The 21,481-nt window shown below is 37.1% G+C and overlaps 2 protein-coding genes across 3 annotated transcripts; one reads left to right on the top strand and one right to left on the bottom strand.

The window, feature by feature from the left end:
- The first annotated feature begins 5,814 nt into the window (after window positions 1-5,814).
- Window positions 5,815-9,874, top strand: LOC103951528 (transcription factor bHLH74). Of its 2 annotated transcripts, none has more exons than XM_048580041.1 (9): window positions 5,815-6,342; window positions 7,655-8,039; window positions 8,122-8,352; window positions 8,451-8,516; window positions 8,613-8,681; window positions 8,897-8,968; window positions 9,069-9,212; window positions 9,293-9,374; window positions 9,463-9,874. In XM_048580041.1, the coding sequence occupies exons 1-9, from the start codon at window positions 6,320-6,322 to the stop codon at window positions 9,486-9,488; spliced, it is 1,098 nt and encodes a 365-aa protein (XP_048435998.1). In that variant the 5' UTR covers window positions 5,815-6,319; the 3' UTR covers window positions 9,489-9,874. The 2 variants fall into 2 exon arrangements, with proteins under 2 accessions (XP_048435998.1, XP_018504003.2); XM_018648487.2 differs by having other exon boundaries at window positions 5,816-6,342; window positions 7,379-8,039.
- Window positions 9,875-10,718: 844 nt separating this feature from the next.
- LOC103951542 (probable xyloglucan glycosyltransferase 12) lies at window positions 10,719-14,214 on the bottom strand. Its single transcript, XM_009362959.3, is given in 6 exon segments — window positions 10,719-11,779; window positions 11,905-11,999; window positions 12,002-12,017; window positions 12,119-12,409; window positions 12,583-12,891; window positions 12,994-14,214. Coding segments are annotated over 6 exon segments (2,097 nt in total). The 5' UTR covers window positions 13,756-14,214; the 3' UTR covers window positions 10,719-11,155.
- Window positions 14,215-21,481: the final 7,267 nt, after the last annotated feature.

Raw genomic sequence — 21,481 nt, 5'->3', positions numbered from 1 at the left:
AACAACAAATTGCATGAAATGTGAATTGTGGCCGGCATACTGTTAGGGCCAATTGCCACGAGTACTCCGATATGCACTCAGATATGACCTCAAAATAACGAGCTGAAAGTCGGTCATGGAGACGACGGGAATAAGCTTCATCGCTCGTTCTCTATTGGAGTTTAATCTTGAGACCTATTTAGCACAACAAAATAGGGTCCATAATGAATTGTAGTGGCTAAAAATCTTGAGGGCTTGGCTCTATACTTTCTTACCTTTTTTTTCTGGGTCAGACCACTCCTACGATTGATTACAAGTCTCGATAAAACTTGTTGCCCAAAAAATTATTTGAACTGTCTAATGGGCTATCACTGATTCACTATACATGCTCACTACCTACTTGGGCTGGGAGCTCCCTTGGCCTTCATCATCGTTAGATGAAATTGGGCTACAATTTGATCTTATTTTTACGACGTAGTTTTGGACCTGAGCACGATACAAATACATATATGTTTCATCCCAAAATTAAGATTTAACCAGTATAAAAAGAAAACGTAGAGGAACCGGATCCATGCATATACCACTTTGGAATTTCTACCTTCTATTTGTTTGGTGTAAGAAGCTTATAGCTCACGTCCTGTTTTTGATTCGCTCCTCTTTTCGATACCAATTTTATCAAAAACGACGAAAAACAACATAAATGTTGGATTTCTGTATGAAATCATAATGTTGGCCGCTACAACTTTTTTATTAACATGTGAAATTGCAAGACTATTGGTTGCAAAACTCACCAATCAAAGTTAGTACAATGATATTATTAGTACACGCAAAGATGATAGACAGACTTACTAATGCACTCTCTTAAAAAAATAAGTCTTAACATTGTATACGCTCATATGTATTAGAGAGCGTTTAACCGATGTATCATTATTGTGTGCACAAATAAACTATGCATCAAAAGAAAAAACGACACAAAACAAAAAGCCCTCTATGACAGTCAATAGGAAAGAACAAGATGAATCCGTGACAAAAAATTCCGTTGTGGTTTAAACAAATGAAGTAAAAAGGAGTATAATATATATCTATATTTCACCGCAATATGTGCAGGCGACGCCAAATCAAAAGGCGATGATATAGGGATATATTCTCTGTGTTCATTTGTCAAGAACTATGATATATTCACATGGGCGAATAGTGATAGTATATAGGTTGGAGAGGTCGAGGGCTAGACTGCAACGCGAAATTATGTTCCTATTAACTGACTGACTCTATAGATTTTGATAGCAGACACTCCCTCCTTTTCAGAAGAATAAAATCTGCTGCAAGTCTTGTGACCTGCAGAAGCTGAGACACATGTACCTATTCTGCTGCTGCTACTTCTAGCTTCTGAATTCATCATTATACGTTCGATACATGAATCTTTTCCATCAGCGGTCAATGCAAGTTTCATATGCTCCTTCATTTCCTTCCAGAAAATGCTTGGCTCCTTCCATGAATGTTCTACTATGTTTTAGTGTATCCACACGTCATGATGTTTTTGGGTTAATTCCTGATCAAGGATCTAATAACTAAGATGTAAGTAGCCAGGCATTCTTACATACTTACATGTCAATCACAACGAGTTTGTTGTAGTATACTCTGGTATATTCTATACATGTACATCTTGATTTCTTACTTTTATTTTCTTAATCAATTATCCATTGACCAAAATTGAAATAGCCGTTTTTACTTACAAGTCAATCCAAACTAGTAGCCGTTCTTACTTAGAAGAGATAAAATGAACATAAACCCATCATTTGATTATTGTGTTGGTGTGGTAGGGCCTAAATGCATGTTTAGTTAGGCCATCAATTTCAATTGGTCTAGTTTAGTACTTCCACACGTAAAAGATGCAGCAAGTTTCGAGTGGCTGCCTGCCTGCAGAAAACTGTTTCTCATTGTTTGAAGAAACATTTTAAATGATCGTAAAGACCAAGGCATGCATGCATCATAGCTAAATCAGGCTGATGATTACTTCTCTTGCTGCGCATGCTTCGCTATTTTCATTGGAAGATATATGGAGTTTTGGGGATTCTTAATTAATTCCAATGTGGATTTAGTTTCTCTAATCTCCATCATCCACTGAATTTTACTACTGCTGCCTCTATTTGTTTAAACTGTTCTTCACGAGTTCAAAATTGTGTTTCATAGTAAAATCTCCAACCACCCATTAATTAATATAATACAAGAATTAATGTTCTTCAAAACTGTGTTTCATAGTATAAAAAGAAACACTTAAAACAACTTAATTAAGAAAAAAACTATGAATTTGGAAATTCTTAAATACAATAAGAGACATGTATTACTTCTTTAATATCTCTCTGATTAGGTGAACATATCACCATGGTCGGACTTACATAAAATCAATTATGGATGTCCGCCCACGTGGCATAAACTTATTTAAGCTTACAGTACTAATCCCTATCAATGTATGGGCTAATATTATTAATTTGATCATCTGCCCCCCCCCCCCCGCGCCCTCCACCCCCCCCACAAAAAAAAAAAAAACACTTCCATTTAGCCTATTTTGAACCCACCAGGCTTTTTCAAAGACGAAATCTTTGGTCTATCCATGAATTTCAATATCACGTGATGAGAAATATACTAATAAGGAGATACATGTACTCTCGATCAGTTATATGCTAAAATATCTCATACATTATACTATTATTGTATCGCACATAAATAATTCATAAATTATGAGTTTTCTTTATATTTAAACTCTTCGAGTGTTTCAATCTAACATTACCAGTTATCAAATAGGCTATGTACACCAAATAAGTATTTTTAATGAGTTCCCATATGCAATTAGTAGAGCTTTATGCAATTTGGAAAAGGAGGGGTGGCATCATTTTTTTTGTTTGGTAAAGAAGGGAAAAGCTTCTTTAAAAGCATAAACCTTTGAAGCATGGGCTGTGAACTAAGTTAAAGCAAAGGTTAGAGTTTTTAATTAGAGTGATAACTTGGGGTTTAGAAATTTCTAATCAATGGATGCTAAATCTTGTAAGATTCGTCTTCTCTTAGGTATCAACCCCATCATTGCTAATGAGGGCAGGACCACCACAAATCCACATCTATGCTGCTGCTTCTTCTGAGATTAAGACCCACCAGAGGTCCTGAATGCTGCCGCACGCGTGATACCTTATTAGGACCAATTTCTCTCTCTAATTAGTCTTCAATTAAATGTCTTTTTGGTTGTGCTTTAAATTAACTTTTATTATTAACTTAATAATAATGTTGGTTCTTTACTTGTTTAATTTTGGTTGTTTACTTATTTTATGTATAACACAACACGTGCAACAATTGTTGGGTCGAATGCCCTCTCATACTTTCAAAGGTTGGGCCCACTAGTGTATCTTGGACAATCATCTGTTTGTAGTGACTGATCTTATCCGTTGATGCATTGTGTGTTTCTTCATAAATGATCAGGATCAATTCACATATACGTGCGGGACAAACATTAAAATTTCTCTCAAATGAATTTGATTTTGTTTTCTACAATGTTTAGTTTAAACTGTTGTAATAATGATTAAGCAATCTAACTCATATCTGCAAACTGCTCAAGGTGAATTGTTGTGATCAATTTATAATCAATTCTACTCTGTTTAGGGAGAAAAAAAAAACATTTCATTGTGGGGTTTTGGAATTTGAAACATTTTCATGAGGAAGTTGGCTGAATTGAATCAAATCTGTGGTTTGTTTATCTTCAAGCAGAGCTGGCGAATCTAAATTAAAGCTCTTAATTTTTTCTTTTTTGTCAGATGAAAACATTGATTAGATTAAATGGAAGCTATATTGATCTTAAAATAAGATGCGGTGGAATAGTTATATGAGAAATGATAAGGATACTCTCTCAAAAGTGCGATTATTCATAGATTTTTAGTCACCACACATTTTTGACAAAATATTTTATAATGTTGACACAAGAATTAGAGTTAAATTATAAGGTGTCAAATAGTCCGAGTCCAATTTTGAGAGAATATCATTCTCATGGTTTTGGATGCATTCATTCACAAAATGCTTTTGATAGAACGGTACATTTGTACCAACCGATGGAGACTTTTAGACTACATATGTTAGGAGTAAAATGTTTAGTATAATTAATCACTCTCTCAAACAATGAAACCCAATGTAAGTCCTCACGTTGATCAGTTTGGTGTACCATCCATATCATCGTATTTAACAATTTATATTTGCTTTGAAGTGCTTATTGTAAAACCAACCTCCCCCCTGCTTTCACTAAATACAATTTAAAAATGACATATTACACAGCATGACCAATATAGGCTTCATAATCTCCATTGATCTAATTCATCAATTGCTTAATGTTATCAATCACCAAACCCATTCAAAAGGTATCATGACTCAAGCGAAAAATTGTTGAAATGATATGGAGGGAACTATCAAGTGACCTCATTCAAAGTTCCTTATTTTACCGTTGTTAGCCTAATTTAAAAAGAACGATTTAAATTTGAATGCATATGAAATACAGTGACCTAACCAACTTAAATTCGTCCTCTGAAATATTTACTCCTGGATTATTAATTAATGAATATTTTAGGACTCATTTATAGGGTGTAAGGGATTCCGACTTGGGATCAAATTAGCCGCTAAATTCGGAATAAATTTGTAGTTTTTCCAGCAAGATCACAACCAGGCCTAGGAGGAGGAGGAGGTTTGACCAGATAATTTTGTTTGACCAGGTTTGTTGGGTACTTAGATTAAGAGAGTAAGAAGCTTTAAACAGGCAATAATACTAGTACAGCTGGATAACTGTACCAGGACAAGGAGGTAAATTCATGATTAGATTCCGTTATTCCTTACGTTCCTCACCACTCACGGACTCAAAACCCTCCAAAGTTAAAAAAAGCACGTATTCATCAATTTACCCTTTAAACTTGTGATTATTGACCAATTTCTCTCATCAACTTTAATTTTGGCCAATTTTCCCCCTCAACTCTCATAATTAGTTAATTTGCACCCTATTGTTAATTTTTAAAATTTTTCATCTATTTTTCCGTTAAGTAGATATCTGCATGACTGCCTTTGAAGGGCAAAAAAAGTCAATTTGCACCCTACTGTCATTTTCCATTAAGTAGGTTTCCCTACACCTTACCAGAGGCAGACGAGGCCTACGGAGGAGGCGACAGGATGTGGGTAGCTGCAAACTGCAAAAGCAGCATATCAAATGGACTGGGCTGCAAATAGCGGAGGAGGGAGGCGTTGGCGGTAGTCACGGCTCGGCTTGGAGAAAAGGAAGAAGAAGAGAAAGTTAGAAAAAAAATGAAGAAGATAGAAGGTGTAGGAAAAATAACTTTTTTACCCTTTAAAGGAAGTCATGCGGATACCTACTAATTATGAGAGTTGAGGGGGGAAATTGATCAAAATTAAAGTTGAGAGGAAAAATTGGCCAATCCTTACAAGTTCGGAGGTAAATTGATGAATAGCTCAGAAAAAAAAAAAAAAAAAAAAAAGAAGCAAAATATACCAGTACCACCAACTAATATTAGATTAATTTAAGGAAAACTTTGAGATTTTAGTCAGTGTCACGCATCCCCGGCTTAACACTCTCAATGTGGTCCCCTAGAAGCACACACCTGTCAAAGCGGGGCCCACCAATCATCAAATAATATTACCATTCATATTAATATAAAGTGTTTAAGTGAAAAATCTTACGTCTAATCAATACCCATGACTGGCAGGTAATTGCATATCAAATTACTTTGACTAACACATTGGATAGCTGAATTCGATTTGTAAATATAGTGTAATGAAAAAGGGAAGGTAAGAAGAAAAAAAAAATCAGAAATCCAATGGTGGAGTAGGGGGGATTGATTTGAAAGTGGGGTCCAGAGGAATTAGAATTGATGTGCAATGATGCAGATGGAAGGATGATGGAGGTTAGGAGCATAATGAGTTTCTTCTCAAAAGAAATGAAAGGGGGTTATTGGGTTAGTTGGCACTGAGAAAAATGAGTGTGTAACAGCAAAGAGAGGTCTCTTAGAATGGTTGGCAAATGTGTCAGTAATTTTTTTTTTAAAGTATGTCAAAGATGGGAAGCAGGCAAACTTGGCCTTGAAGAGAAGAACCTCTCCAATTTTTTAATTCCCAAAGGAAAACAGAGGGAAAGCATTATTGTATTCGGAAAATTGCAGACAAAGAAAGCTCAAAGTAGAGAGAGAGAGAAATTACAAGAGAGTAAAGTGTGGAAGGAGAGAGAGAGAGAGGGATTAGGTTCTGTAATAATTTTTCCAACCAGAGCAGTTGGCAGTGGTTATTTCTGGTTCTTTTAAAATCATACATGTCATCTGTGAACTTGTGCAGGTAAGCAAAGTCTCACTCTTTTTTTTCTATAGCTCCATAGCTCTCTCTCTCTCTCTCTCTCTCTGCTGCATTGTGTCATTGTGTGTGTGATCTATATAAAAAGTTTGAAACTTGATGCTTCTTTTGCTGTTTGTGCAAAATACCCAATTGGTGAACTGAGATTTTCCTGTCAAATTTGACCAAGAATTTGATTCTTTTGGAGGTAAAATCAAAAACACAATTCAGGGACTCAGCTAAAAACCTGCCCATTTTCTATTCCTTCACAATTCAAGCATATATTTGATGGTCTTTCTTGGAGTACCCATCCGAGAATATCTTAAAAGGGGTTCTGCAACTTTGCTTTTTCTCAGTTTCTAGGCTTCTAGCTTTTGATTCAAAACTTGCAAGAGCTAGTTGTTATTTCCTGATAGGTAATTTGGCAGCCATTTTTATTATATATTATTATTATTATAATATTCGATTGCTTGAAGCTTGGAGAGATTCTCCTTCTCCCCAATTTTGGTCATAGTTTGAAGAGATTCAAAGCCCCCTTTTCCATCAATCAGATTGATGTTTGATTGAGCTGAGGATTAAAAAAAAAATTGAAAATTTAGCTCTCTCTCATATACATAAAGAGAAAGGGAATCTGCTTTCTTTTTGTTAGTCTGGTGAGCTGTAGCTAATGTCATTGTTTGTCCATGTCTTACTTTATGCTCTGAAAGGTTCACTTTTCTTGTCTGTGGGGAGCATTTTCTTTTGTTTATTTTTCCCTTCCCTGCACTAGAAGCTTGATCCTAGGGTTTTTGAGGTCAGTAGGGTGGTGCAGCATAAGATTTTATGCCTGGTACACTGGATTTATCCTCTCACTTTGTGTCCATGGGATGCTGCAACAAGAGGCATCTGTTGCTTTAGCACCCTCTCAGTCTCAGGTCTATAAAGCTGCAAACGTTACTTGTTCCTTGTTGAGTCTGCAAGATATCACCAGTCAACTTTGGTCAAAGCCATCCACTTTCCCTTTAGTTTCTTAGATTTCTTTTGTCATTTGAATAACGTATAGGTTGGTGGAGGAGGACTCCATAGTTTTGAAGGATTAGAACTTCTGAGTTCAGAAAATGGGAGGTCATGACAGTGAGGATGTAGGATTTCAGCATAGAAATGATGGGAGCCTAAACTGTCCATCTTCCGGGATGAAAACGAATCCGCTGCCCGAAAAGGTTTCGAGAATGGCGATGAGTTCTGTGTCCATGTTTAAGCCGTCAAATGGGGCTGACCCTTTCTTTGGTTCTGGTTGGGATCCAATTGTTTCATTGAGTCAGAGTGATAATTTTGGCAGTTCTACGGGTGTTTCCCACGGCGAATTTCCCAATCCACCTTACCCCTTTGCGATGGAGAATCAGGGAATGAGTAGCACCTCCCACCTTGTTCAATATCCATCTGATTCAAGCTATGCTGGGATGGTGCCAAAGCTTCCTCCATGTTTTGGAAGTGGGAGCTTCACAGAAATGGTTGGTTCTTTTGGTGTCTCTGAGTGTGGCCAGATTGCTAACCCTGGGTGTCCTCCGAACTATAACCCGAACAGGGAGGGGGGCACTTCAACAATCGGTGCCCAATCGCACGATGATCACCAAATTTCTGAAGAGAGTGCTTTAGGATCTTCGCCGAATGGAAAGAGAAGGAAACGAGTTCCCAAATCCAACTCTGCATTCAGTCCAAATAAGGTAAATTGCTATGCTGAATTTGTGTAAGTTTTTTATTGATTATCTATCCCGGTGATGTTAATTTCTTTGTTATCTGTATCAGAATGTTGATGGGGAAGTTAACAAGGATATGTCTGGGGAGAGCTCTGATTATCTGAAAGAACAAGATGAGAAGAAAGCAAAAACTGAAGAAAACGCAGCTGCAAATTTGCGCGGTAAGCAGATGGGCAGACAGGCTAAAGAAAATTCTCAAAGCGGAGATCCGAAAGACAGTTACATTCATGTTAGAGCCCGAAGGGGCCAGGCTACAAATAGTCATAGCCTCGCAGAAAGGGTGCATTCTCATTACTATATATATATATCCGTATCAAATTTTCATGAAAATTTCCTTTTCAATTAGTTTATTGAAGCAATATAAGTTTCTGCTTGCAGGTAAGAAGAGAAAAGATTAGCGAGCGGATGAGATTGCTTCAAGAACTTGTTCCGGGATGCAATAAGGTATCAATATGTTTCGGAGTTGGTCAGTTTTATGAGTAATCTCTTATGTTATATATATAGAATACTGATCAATTTAATAACCAACCACTTTGCTAGATTACTGGGAAGGCTGTAATGCTTGATGAGATCATCAATTATGTGCAGTCTCTGCAACAGCAAGTTGAGGTATGATATTCTGCAGTCTAAAATGAGGAACTACTTCCGTGTTTTGTAGAAAAAATTAATCCACTAAGTTTATAGTTGTACTGCTATTTCTGCTAGTTGAAAGCTGAAACTAGATAACCGTGTCCATGTGCATGACTGTGAAATTTAGTACCGTGGTTGTCTACCCCTGAAATGTTGTATGATTCAGTGAAGGTTTGCTTTCTTTAATGCTTCAGTTTTTATCAATGAAACTTGCGACGGTGAATCCAGAACTCAACATTGATATTGAACGGATTCTATCCAAAGACGTAAGTTCATAAAGTGCTAGTATTACTCAACAATTTTGTCAATTACAACAAAACTATTAGTGAATGTATTGAACTTTATCTTGGTTTGCCTTTTCTGTAGATTCTTAATTCACGGAGTGGCGGTGGAGCTATCTTTGGGTTTAGTCCTGGAATCGGCTCTCCTCACCCATACCCTCCCGGTATGTTCCATGGAAACTTGCCAAGTTTGCTAACTTCAGCTCCACAATTTCCTTCCTTGCCTCAGGTAATTTGAATTGAGAGACTTCAAATCATTCCTTTTTGCTTGTCGAAACATTGGTTGAACTAATGCATGTGATTTTGCAGAATGTATTAGACAATGAGCTCCAGGGTCTTTTCCATATGGGTTTTGATTCTAGTTCAGCTATTGACAATATGGGACAAAATGGTAAATAACCCAAATTCATGTTTGCAAATCACTTTCAAAGTTCTTCTGTCTTAGCTTTCCTCTAACCCTGACACGATATAATGTTCAGCGGGCCGCTTGAAACCAGAGCTATAAGATTGAGAACAGATTATGGTCTACTCCCACCCGAAGGATAATTCAAATTTTCAGTTAACTGTACTTGACACAGCTAGAGAAGAAGAAAAGCGGGAAAGAAAAGGAAAGAAAAGGTTATTTCAGTTGTATAGGCTCTCTCGTTCCTAATTGTTTGTTCTTCGAATTTTTAGCAGAAGAAGATGACTTTTGTTATATTACAAAAGATGTGTATAATGAGACAACAAGGCAAGAGGTTTGATTGGTGATGAAGCTTTGTTGGTTGGTGTTTGTAGAAATAGGACTTTGCTTGAAGCTTTCTTAGGGTTTTATTTTGGGGGGAAAAACTGTGAAACAATTGTTTTTGTAGATTGCTGCATCATGAAAGGAGTAACAGATTTGTTCTGATATTCATGTAGCTTCCTCTCAAAAATCTCCATTTCCCTTGCAATAAATTACGAGTTATGTTTCTGCAAGTTCCGGTTGTCAATTTAATGCATCAATAGAACTGGTTATAAACTTTAATAAAAAATAAAAACCGACTTATAGCAGGTTCAGGGCGGCTCTATTTGTGCATATTTTTGCCACCAGCCTTTGTGACCCAGGAAGAAAAAGCACAGCAGTTTCAGTTTTGTGGTCCAAACTAATTTTTGATAGATATTTTTGTGTTGTATAAAAGCAAAGCAATTATTCTTGTTTTAGGTGGAACCTCTTCCAAATCTTTGCCATGCATCGTCTTTTCTTCCTATGGATTCGATTCTTCTACGTGTCAGATTAAATAACTCGAAAGAGAATAACAGAAAGAAGAGTGCAGAAATAGAAAACGCAAATCATTGCCTTGAAAGTACAGATTTTATGCTTTCTGATGCGATACCAGCAAATTTAGATGATGCAATTTTAGGGTAAGAAACCAAACACCACCGGACTCAATGCATCACTTCTGCTCATCTCATCTTATTGTCTCTGGGTCTCTAAATTGTGAGGATTCAAGAGAGTGATACGGCCTCGCTGCCCTTACGACGGTCTAGTAGCAGTATTTATCTCTACTTGCAAATGAGGTCTTAAATTCGACTTTCATGAAACAGTGAGTTTGATACCAATTTACGGGCCTGGTCCAACCTGATATGGCGTTGTTTGATATGTAGAATTATATTTCTAACATTTGGATTGAATAAACGACGTCTACAGAAAAGGTTTTCCTCCAATGTTAGGTGCTTAACCTTCAATTGAAATTGCAAAATTTCACAAGAGAAAGAAACAAATTACCATTTATACATAATCAGAGTAAAGCATCAAGAAGATTGCCTTTGAAATTGTAAAGTAGCTTGTGTTTTGATGTTTGAAGAAACAGATTTTCTTACAAAAAGAATGACTACAAACAAAAGAATGAAAAAAAAATTAAAAAAAAAAATAACAAACAATGAACATGCATCACTAATTCTCATCTGTATTTTTCTCATAGATGACATCCTTTCTCCGTTTATAGCACAACTATTCTTGTTCTTCCGGGTGGAGGGAGTCTGGAGGGTGGAGGACAAACAGGAAAGAGAGCAACACTCTCGGCCCTCTCGACGGCCTTCTCCCAAGGAGTCTTCTCTCTGGGTTGTTCTACTTAGATACGGTTACCACCCCCAGCTTGTCTGTGTCTCAATCAGCCATATATCGCTATGAAAGTTTATTGCTTTCCCTTTTTATTCTACCTGTTCGCCAATTAGGTCTAAACCGACCAGCAGGAACGATACTCCCTGAAACAACAAGAAGTAGAAGTGGATACCCTGAGCAGACAGAAGGCTCCTCGCCGCAGCAGTTAGAAGGAGGAAAGCCAATGCCAACTCCTTTGTGTATATTCTGTTGTGCTTCTTTTTCCTGGAAGCCCTTTGCTCCTGCTGTCTAATTTCTTCCTTCATTTCAACAAGGTCCGGCACTGAGACCCCCCTTTGATGCTTTGGCTTCTCAACTAAGGAGGTGAGATCGCCCTCTGAGGAACGGCCGGATTTCTTAGTGACAACCCACTCGTATGCGCTGCCAAGCTGAAACAGGCCGGAGATCATAGCGTTGAATTTTGTTACCGACATGGTGTTCTCAAAGAGAAGGTAAGGAACAATGAAAGGGAAGGCTTTTGGGGCTGGGAGGATGTTGAGAAACGACATGGTGGCGGGGATGTAACATACAACCCACGCTGGTAGCTCGGCCTCTGGGATGAACATTGTCATGGGGAGAATTATGCAAAAAAGGGTAAACGAATAGAAGGGTAATATAAGTTTCCGGAGCAGAAAGAAGAGAAAGATCAAATTGAATTTCTTGCCAATGCTGATCTGCGACAAGCAAAGAACAAGATATATATTAGTTAACCGCAATTCGCAACAATTCCTTGGCAAGCAAAAGCTGCAAAACAACCTTAATTGAACAAAGGGACAAGCAACACCTAAAGGATATATACCTTAGATTTTATAATAGCGGGCAAACAGAGGCGAAATAATTGCATAGGCCCCGAGTGCCATCGGTGTTGTTGCTTCCGGTAAGCTTCATAAGACTCGGTAATTCACACTGGCACTGAGCACATGGAAGATATAGCACTAACAACCATTAGCCAACCATTGAAACAGTGGAAGTAAACTAGTTTTAACAAAGGATTAATAAGGACTAAATAGTACCTCGACGTCATTGAGGAAAATGAATTTCCATCCGTGGAGGTGGGCACGAACAGCAATATCCATGTCCTCGACAGTGGTCCTCTCCAACCACCCACCAGCTTCCTCCAACGCCTTTATCCTCCACACACCAGCTGTCCCATTGAAACCGAAGAAATTAATGAACACGCTGTTCACTTGTTGCTCAACCTCAAAGTGGAATGACAAATTAATGTTCTGCAGCCTTGTGAGTAGGTTCTCATCCTTGTTCACAAAGGACCACCTAGCCTGAACCAGCCCTAGTTCATCATTGCCCTGAAATTTTCAATAATTAACCAATTTTAGTAATTAAGGCTATCCTAATCGCAATAATTAACTGCCTCATCTCATTAAAAGCAACAATCTTTACAATAATGCAGTTCGAACAGTCTCAATCAAAGTCTCACAGATTATGATTAACAACATAATTGGCAGCAATTAGGGTCTACCTTGAAGTGAGGCACTGTTCTCTTGAGGAAGTCAGGGGTGGGCTGAAAATCTGCGTCGAAAATCGCCACGAATTCATAGTCTTTGACATAGCTACAATGCATTGCAGACTTGAGATTACCAGCCTTGTATCCGTCTCGAATCACTCGATGCCGGTACAGAATGTTGGCTCCCTCCTGCTGCCACTTGTGAACTTCCTCTTTGATCAGAAACTGCGTCGTTGGATCGTCCGAATCGTCGAGGATTTGAATCAACAGCTTAGATTTCGGCCAGTCCAGATTGCACACTGCAGCAATTGACGTCTGATAAACCTGATTTTCCAAACAATCTAAATCAGCCAAGAACAAAATACACAAAAATCGTAAAATTAAAAGTTACCGAGCTACAAAAATTCGTAAGTTCAGTAAATTTACCTCCTTTTCATTGCACATGGGGATCTGAACAAGAACCATGGGGAAGTAACCGGTTTCCCCTGTTTCGGGGTCGAAAGCGCCTTCTTTTGGGACCGGTTTGATATTCTTGAACCGGATCCAGAAGCAACCCAGACAAAGGATTAGCCTATCCAAGCTCTGAATCATGAACAGAACAATGCAGGAACTGGCGAGAAACTGCAGCGGCGGAGCTAAATATTCGACCCGGAAAAAAACCCATTTCGAATAAACCCAGTCGAATGCGCCCTTAACCCCCAATGGCGACGCCCACAGATAATCCAGCTGCAGATGCGGCGCCCCAAAGTGCCAGCCTTTGAAATACGCCGCCACCTCAAACCCCAGAAGGAGCACCGACAGCCACAGGAACATCTTGATGCAGAAATAGAACCGGCTCCGGACGACCGGGTTCTCGACTTCCCTGACGCTGGCGGGCTCGACGTCGGCGTCTGTGTCCATCCTGCCGGAGGCGATGCGGCGGCGGATTGCGGATGCGAGGCCCAGCATTGCGGAGCCTACGGAGGTGAGGCAGCCGGCGGCTCTGTGGGCTCTGAGGAGGAGGACCCAAGTGAACTGCTTGGCGTTTTTGCCACGGACCCGACCAGGCGACTCGGAGATGAGGAAGTCCTTGTCGGTGGGGCCTTCGAGCTCGACCATGGACCAGTTGGGGTTCTCCATCTTGACGACGACGGGAGTGCCGCGGTGGGTGTCTTTATTATTATTCCACCAGCTGAAGGACGGCGCCATTTTTATGGGTGTGAGTTCCTCTGGGTGTCTGATCTCACGAAACCCAGCTCAGAAACGAACCGAAACGTTTCTATTTTTTTTGTTTTTGTAAATTTGTCGATTTTTCGGTCGGAGCCAAAACCCTTTTCGACCGCTTGAAGATGAAGAGACCCAGAAGGCAGAAAAGGCTACGAGTTTGATCTCATTGTCAGGAAATGTAGAGAGAGAAAGCGAGACAGAGGAAGGAGAGAGAGAGAGAGAGAGAGAGAGAGAGAGAGAAGGGGAAGGAGAAGAAGGACGCGTGGTGGAGAGAAAGCAGAGCGAGGCGTCTCTAAATCATTGCCAAATTCGGTGCTGCCGAGTGTTAAGAGAGAGAGAGAGAGAGAAGAGTGGGGAATTCTAGAGAGAGAAAGTGATTGAGGAGAGAGAAACAACAACAAGAACAAAGGTTGCGACTTTTCCTGTGGGGGCTGAGGCCAAATGCGCTACCATTCAATTTACAGCTTGCAAATGAAGACTCGGGGAAGCAATAAAAAGAAGAAGAGAGACAGAGAAAGATACAGAGAGAGGAGAGAGAAGAAATGAAAGAGATGGTAATGGTAACAGCTCAACACGTCTTTGATTTTGATTAGTGAAATTAATTAATTAAAAAAGATCAAAAGAGGAGGCAAGAAAAACAAAAAAATGACTCGACGAAAAAATATATATAATTTATTTGAATTGATTCGGAGAACCCACGTTCCCGAAGGTCAACGTTAGGAATTGATCCTCTTTACCAGTAACAACATTCCCAGATTTTCTCTCTAAACTTTTCACCAAACCGGAAAAAATAAATTAATTTGGAAAGAAAATCACAGAAACCGTGCACTAAACGATAATTTGGATTCCGTACAACAACAACAAAACCCCCCTACTCAATCAAACTGTACAGAAATTCAGAAAAAAAGGGCAGTTATTAACCGGATTTCCGACAAAAAAAAAAAAAAAAGACAATTTCTACTCTTTTTTGTTTTGTTTTTTTGGGTGTTTTTGCTCTCTTTTTTTCACCTACCGCTTTCAAGGTATAATAATATCAGCAACAACCAACAACGTAAGCCCTAACCCTGGAAATTTCCTTCGTACATGTAAAGGGACCATCTTTTTTTCTGGGAATTTTTGTTTTTGTTACAATATACAATTGAGGAAAAAGGGGAAGGAGAATTTACAGGGATGTTCCGGCGCGGTGGAAGGTACGAGATGCTTTGTTCCTCCTTCCGAATCCGATTGGAATTCCATCTGGGTCTGGGTGGCTGCTCCTCCTCCTCGTGTGAATTCAAAGCTCATAACTTTTTGACCATTTCTCTCTTTTTACTTTTTGACGTTTTAATCTGAGAAGAAAAATAGGAAAAAAAGAAAAAAATAAATTAAGGAATAATAATAATATTTCAACGAGAAAGACAGGGTATCAGATAGAGAGGAGAATTCTCTACCCTCATAATGTCTTTATCCTTTCATACCCTCCTATTTGAACGATTACAGTTAAGCTATGTTAACATCTTATATTGATTTTTTTATAGAATTAATAAGACAAAAAACAATGTGTAAGAGGAAGAGATGAAAATGGATGAGAATAGGAGGGTAGAGAATCCTTCAACAAATAGCTACCACCAAATGCGTCTTGATGCGACAAAAAGTGAAATTGATTTTTTAAAAAATTGGTTTTTTATTTTTATTGTTTTGTTTTGTATTTTGTTAATTATTAATTAATGGACGGATGTTAGTTTGAAGCTTCAAATGAGCTCGTTTCGTTAGGGAAAATGCAGCTATATAGTTATAATTAAGGGATTTTTAACGAAAATTTTTTGATACTGTTCACTTTGACAAAAAATCATATTTTTACACTAAAAGGTGAATCATGGTACAATAGTATTATTCACTTTATTCTTTATTTTGCCCTTATCGTTAAAACTCAAAATTTTCAAGTCTTTTTCATTAGTTTTCATTATAATTAATAGGTACAAGTAAAGTATAATATAATTTGTAATGTTAAGTGTTATGCTTGATAATTGAAATGAAATAAATTAAGTAATGCCACAATTTTTTTATTTCTATTTTTCAAATAAGTTTGTCATAAATTTTTTTCAACAAAAGTTTATCATAATTTACTGAATCTAAATAATTACAATCCTTGAGCTGGAAAATGTATTAGTTTGATGAGCAGTATTTATAGCATATTTTTTAAGTAGGATCTTGGTATTCTTTTACAACCTATTTAGTGAGGCGAATGAGATTGAATTTAGAAATAAGATTGAATTTGCAGCTTGTAATCCATGTGTAAAAATAGATTGGACAACTCACTTTATTGTGAATTCATAACACATCATGTCCAGTTCTGTCAATCTTACATTTGACACAACAAACAACAAAATTTTATATACCAAATGTCATAAGATGTGCAAAATCGTTCTTTTGGTTTCAGCTAGTTACGTTAGCGTTATGATTTTGTCCTTATTGATTTGATAATTGAATTATTACTTAAGCGTTAATAAACGTACTCATTTGATGATACATCATTCAATTTGTAAATTTTATCTATAAATTGATCTCTCTAACATTATCTTACAAATAAATTGTAAGAATAGTATTTTCGAAAGACGGCTGATCTTTACACTAAGAACGATGAGTTAAGGGCACAAACCGCAATTGACGTCCACGCTTCCATAAAATGTGTGCGCGATTACGACCCAAGGATGAGACACGTGGAACGTCGGTAGTGCATTAGTCATGAACTGGGTTTCCACCCCTCAGCCGGCACTGGGCCATAGCTATTTGAGCGTAATTCCCGGCTCCTTGCCAAATGCCAAGTCATCCCACCATTTTTTTTTTTTTTCCTAATTCTGGAAAAGGAAAGAAAACCTATGCAACATGCACGTAGTTACAACGTAAGTGAATAGTTAAGATCATAAGACTACGTAGTTCACTCTGTTTAACGGTAATTATGTTTGCATGAGGAATGAATGTTGTATCGATAACGGCATGTTTTATCTTAAACATGTTACCCATAATAATATTGACATTTTATCGATGGTTTGCTAAGCAATGATTACAAATGTCACATATTTTTACCGTATTAGTGTATTATCTCATGTCAAATAATGAATACAATAAAAATTTAGTAAGATCATACATTAATTGATATGTTATGTACTTGTCACATTATATGATACACAAATGTAATACAAAAATACACTTTCTCTAAAAAAAATTCTAATTCGTCCATAGAGAACGTACGTCGAATCATAGAGTGACAAGTTTAGTAAATGATATGACAATATTTTATTTATGTAAATATAAGGTATTCTGACTTTTATTTATGGAAAATGATATGACCATATTTCATTTTTGTAAGTATAAATTATCACCCATTTGTCTATAAGAAAGTTTACTAAATAAACTTGTAACCCACTTCATATTTACATAAATAAAATGTTATCCTATCATTTTGCTAGCAAATTTAATCAAAAACTGATTCTTTAGAACAACGTTGAGGCGTAAAATTTATATACCAAATGTCATCACCATTTGTGTTTTCTTATCAAATTGTTTTGCATGTTTAGATTAAGTTTAAATTGTTTAGATTTACGTACGAAAACATAATTTGTCATATACACATAGATTAATGATGGAATTAATGATTCCATAAGCAATTTTAGAGAAGATGCCATGCAACGGGACACTAATGACCCAATTATACAAGTTAATTTGTGGATGACAGCTCTACCTTGTGATGGTCTTAACTTTTAATTAATAATTAAATTATGTAAAAAAGGATTAAGCAAAATAAAAAGTTCTAAAAGTTGGAGGACATGTAGGACCTCGACGCGGTATCTTTATTTATCTAATCACGATTTGGTGACGGGTGAGATCAAAGAGCACAGCCCTTAATCCTTAATTTATGTTTAGGGATCATAATTACAGTCCAGGTGGACGGTCTATTGCAATTTTGAAATACTATATTTATATATTTAGTATTATATAATATGTGTTTGATATCATCTGCGTCGGCGCGAACACAAACCGACACTGCTCTCGTCAAATCCCTAATCAATGATTAATTACGATTATTATAAACCCATTAGTTTTGGAAAATGAAAAAATCAACCTTCAAGTAAAGCTAGGGATACTCTTATTTAATTCGAACAATTTCGTCAAATCATTTATATTCAAAGGGTTTCATATTTTTAGTCTAAGATAAACATTAAAAAACTAAGCAGACCAACTTAAAAGGAGAAAGCAAATTAAAAAGCAAAATGACTTGTTTGAAAATGCTTTAAAATGACTAGTATTTTTAGAGAAAATATTTTTATGTTCAAAAAATACGTTGTATTTTTACTAAAAAATTGTTCTAAAAACATTTTTACAAAAAAAAAAACTTCTAAACGAGCCCCGAGAAAAAATGAAAGTTACAAATGGATTGCATTGAAAAATATTGAAAAATTAGAGTAGTACGTGTCAATCAAAAAATGGCATGTCATTTTCTAATAAATTTTGTAACGTGCAGCTCTTGAGCCTTTTCTGTGTGTGGTTTTATGCTGTCCATGTCTTCCTCATTCCCTCAATTTTCTATTGCTGCTAATGACTTTCTGAGGATCCAAACAGTCCAAGTTCATTGTCGTTCTCTTGCAGATGGAAACTGGACAACCATAATGTATAGTTTTTAGATTGTTTAACATTTCAATTGCTGTTTTAATCAAGTCACCAACTATTGCGTTCTTTTCCAAGTTCTTCTATCATTAGAACGTGATTAGTGTGATGTGTTTTGATTTATTACGACACATTATCGTTACTAATCCCTTCTGCTTTCACCAACAAAGCAAAAGAAATCAGATGATAAAGAAGAAGAGTAGTGTTATTCCCGCGCCCAGTGTTTTATCTCCTCACACTCTTTAATGAAATTTTTAATTACAAGTTTGTTCATTTGTTAAATGATTGAAAAAGATATATAATAAAAATAAGTTGGGTGCGAAAAGGTATTAGGAGCTCTAGACTTATATTGTGTTGTGAAAGGATAGGACAATATGTAGGCCGAATTCGCCAAAAAGACAATAAAGGATGAGGATAGAAGGAATCTTGGAACGTAGATCCGCTTTCCATTGAAGGGTAAGAAGCAAGCAACCGATGATGATTAGATATTGATGATAATTATTGGAGTGCATAATCATACAATAACATAATATTTGGAGGTTATTCATTTGTTAGTAAAGTATTGTCGGAGAAGACTGCGTTGTTGGTAAAATAGCGTTTCAATTAGGAATAATAGTGGGTGGAGAAATAGCATACTAGAGGTTATTTAGGAATAATAGTTGGTGAGAAAATAGCGTTTTAATTTTTTAGCTTTTTATAGTGGAACAATGCTTGGCTACTCGAAGATGAATAAGGCCATCTCTAACCGATCTAGCCAAAGGGCCATAGGACTAAAAATAGCCTGTTTTGACACGAAAACTATCTCCAACCAAGGGCTAAGCCAAATAGCTCGTGGTCCCCATCCGACCAAAAATGGGAGAATTGGCCAAAGGGTTGGCCAAGAGTAGCCAGCCCTTCAGAACCAGAATGTCAAGCTTGACATTTTGTTAGCCCTCAACAACTACCTGCCGTCAACATGATGCCAGCTAGCAACAGCTAGTTGACATCCTGCTGCCGTTAGGTTACCGTTGGAATTTGATTTTTTTTTTTTTGACAAATTAAAAAAAAAATTCTAATTTTTATTCCTATAAATACCTAAGTCATTCCTACAACATTTCTCGCATACTTTTCACCATTCCATACTATCTTACTTCATTTTATTTCAATTTTTCACATTCTATTCTCTTACCTCTTCTAATAATCTTTGCTTTAATTTTTTCAATAATTTTCAAATGGCCACATATGCAATGAAAGGAAGGGCTTAGACCTAAAAAGAATACGAAGCTCTTTGCAGGGCTTATAAATGAGTCTCGGAAGATAGTGTCAATGGTAGTTCTCAAACAAGTGAAGGTGTTTAGAGGTGTGTGAATTCTACCCCAATATCCAGCCAATTTATTAACATTGAAAGCTGAAGATAAGAAGTGTCACGTAAATAAAAATCTTATCTAAAATGTGCACAACAAATTATATCTCGACACACGTGGCACTTGAAATCCTATTCAAACAATTATTGAGATTACATAAAGATAAGAAATATGGAGAGTTACTCACGTTAGCAACACATGTCACTCGAAATCATATCCAAAAAATTATTAAGATTATATAAAGATAAGAAATCTGGAGGCTTATTCATTTGGCGACAAGTGACACTCAAAATATGTCTGAAAACCTTATCTTAATATGGTAGTTGAATTTAAGTAACCGTATTAATTCAATTAAAATAATAAATTATGTTTGACCTATGACCATTTGGTCCCTCGGTTGGTGATAATATAAAACATGGTCTGATACTATTCATTAAAATGTAATTTCTTACAGAGCTATAAGGCTAAAGGAAGCTTTTTGGCCCCTACTTGAAACTCTTTGTGTTTAAATCACAAAATATTTTGTTTATGATCAGAATAATTCATATTACGAATCACTCTATAAAATCACAATGGCGCCATAGCTCATGAGATTTGGAGTTTTCCTACGCAAATAATGACGCCCTCGTTCATGAAATGAGTAGTCGAACTTTCTCAACAAAATAAAGACTAGATACTGTTGAACGCAACGATCATAATCTTGTAGGTTGATAGTCTTCCTTTTAGGCATTTTGGCTGGATGTAGGTTGGTGAGAAGACCGAAGATACCAAGCTACGGTCAAGTGAATTTGGACATTGTCCAAACTTTATAGTAATTTGAAAAAAAGCGCCGTGGACATTTCAATCAAACATGGCCAAATTAGAGGCCGCTCCCACAAATGGTCCAAAAACTTTTGCTGTCGCGTTCCGTTAAAGTCCACCCCATTGGTTGAAGGTGACTGTCTATTTCTGAATCGTAACTTCAGACAACGTCTTCATCCTCAAGGGACCATTTCCTGTGGAATATTATTACAACATCAGATTTATGGGGTTTTTTTTCAAAAACTTTTAAACGGGTATTTGTTTTTATAGGTCGCTCCGACACTAGAATATTATATTCCGACGTTGGAGCAACCCATAAAAACAAGACTAAAACCATAACTAGAAAAAGAAGAGAAAGATAATCTAGACTAGTAAATTTAGCCTGAACTTGAAATCCAACAGTCTATGCTTAAGCTCTCATCCAGAAACACGTCGGAAGAGCAGCTGTCGATAGGAGAGAGATGGCCCAAACAAACAGGGCAATACAACTTTATAGAGCTTTGTGGAAAGGGTGGTACACATCAAATCTTCATGTCTTGATGAATTGAGCGTGAAGCGGAACAGCTATTCCGCCAGGTGGAGAAAAAGCCACAATTAAAATTGGTTGAATCAATACATGCGTCGCGTGCATATAACACTTGACAGTGGACACAACTGACTGACCCAACACGGTTTTTCCTCGCATGCGTTTGTCACAGTTGATGAGTGCCGACAGTTGCAAAGTCTATGCTTTGGAATGGTAGTCCCCGTGCTGGAAGAGGTGGTATTTATGCTTGGAATGGCAATGCACGAGCTTACAGACTCGATCAATCATTTCGAAAGGGCAATGTACTAATCCAACGATGTGAGAGTGCGTTCATACAACACGTAGCATTGTTATGAACTTCTCAACATTAAGTGCAAACAATGGTCAATTCATA

Source organism: the organism of the source record quoted next, unplaced genomic scaffold (assembly GCF_019419815.1).
Source record: "Pyrus x bretschneideri cultivar Hongxiangsu unplaced genomic scaffold, Pyrus_bretschneideri_v1 Contig1, whole genome shotgun sequence".
In the NCBI taxonomy this organism is placed as follows: Eukaryota; Viridiplantae; Streptophyta; class Magnoliopsida; order Rosales; family Rosaceae; genus Pyrus; species Pyrus x bretschneideri.
Note: the sequence above shows the minus strand (reverse complement) of the source record. Positions and strands in the feature narration are given on the sequence as shown.

Excerpts from the sequence above, each read along its gene's own strand:
- LOC103951528 (XM_018648487.2), top strand. The coding sequence starts at position 7,434 with ATGGGAGGTCATGACAGTGAGGATGTAGGATTTCAGCATAGAAATGAT. Across the intron at positions 8,353-8,450 it reads GTCATAGCCTCGCAGAAAGG|GTAAGAAGAGAAAAGATTAG; the intron begins GTGCATTCTCAT and ends TTCTGCTTGCAG. Across the intron at positions 9,213-9,292 it reads AATTTCCTTCCTTGCCTCAG|AATGTATTAGACAATGAGCT; the intron begins GTAATTTGAATT and ends GTGATTTTGCAG.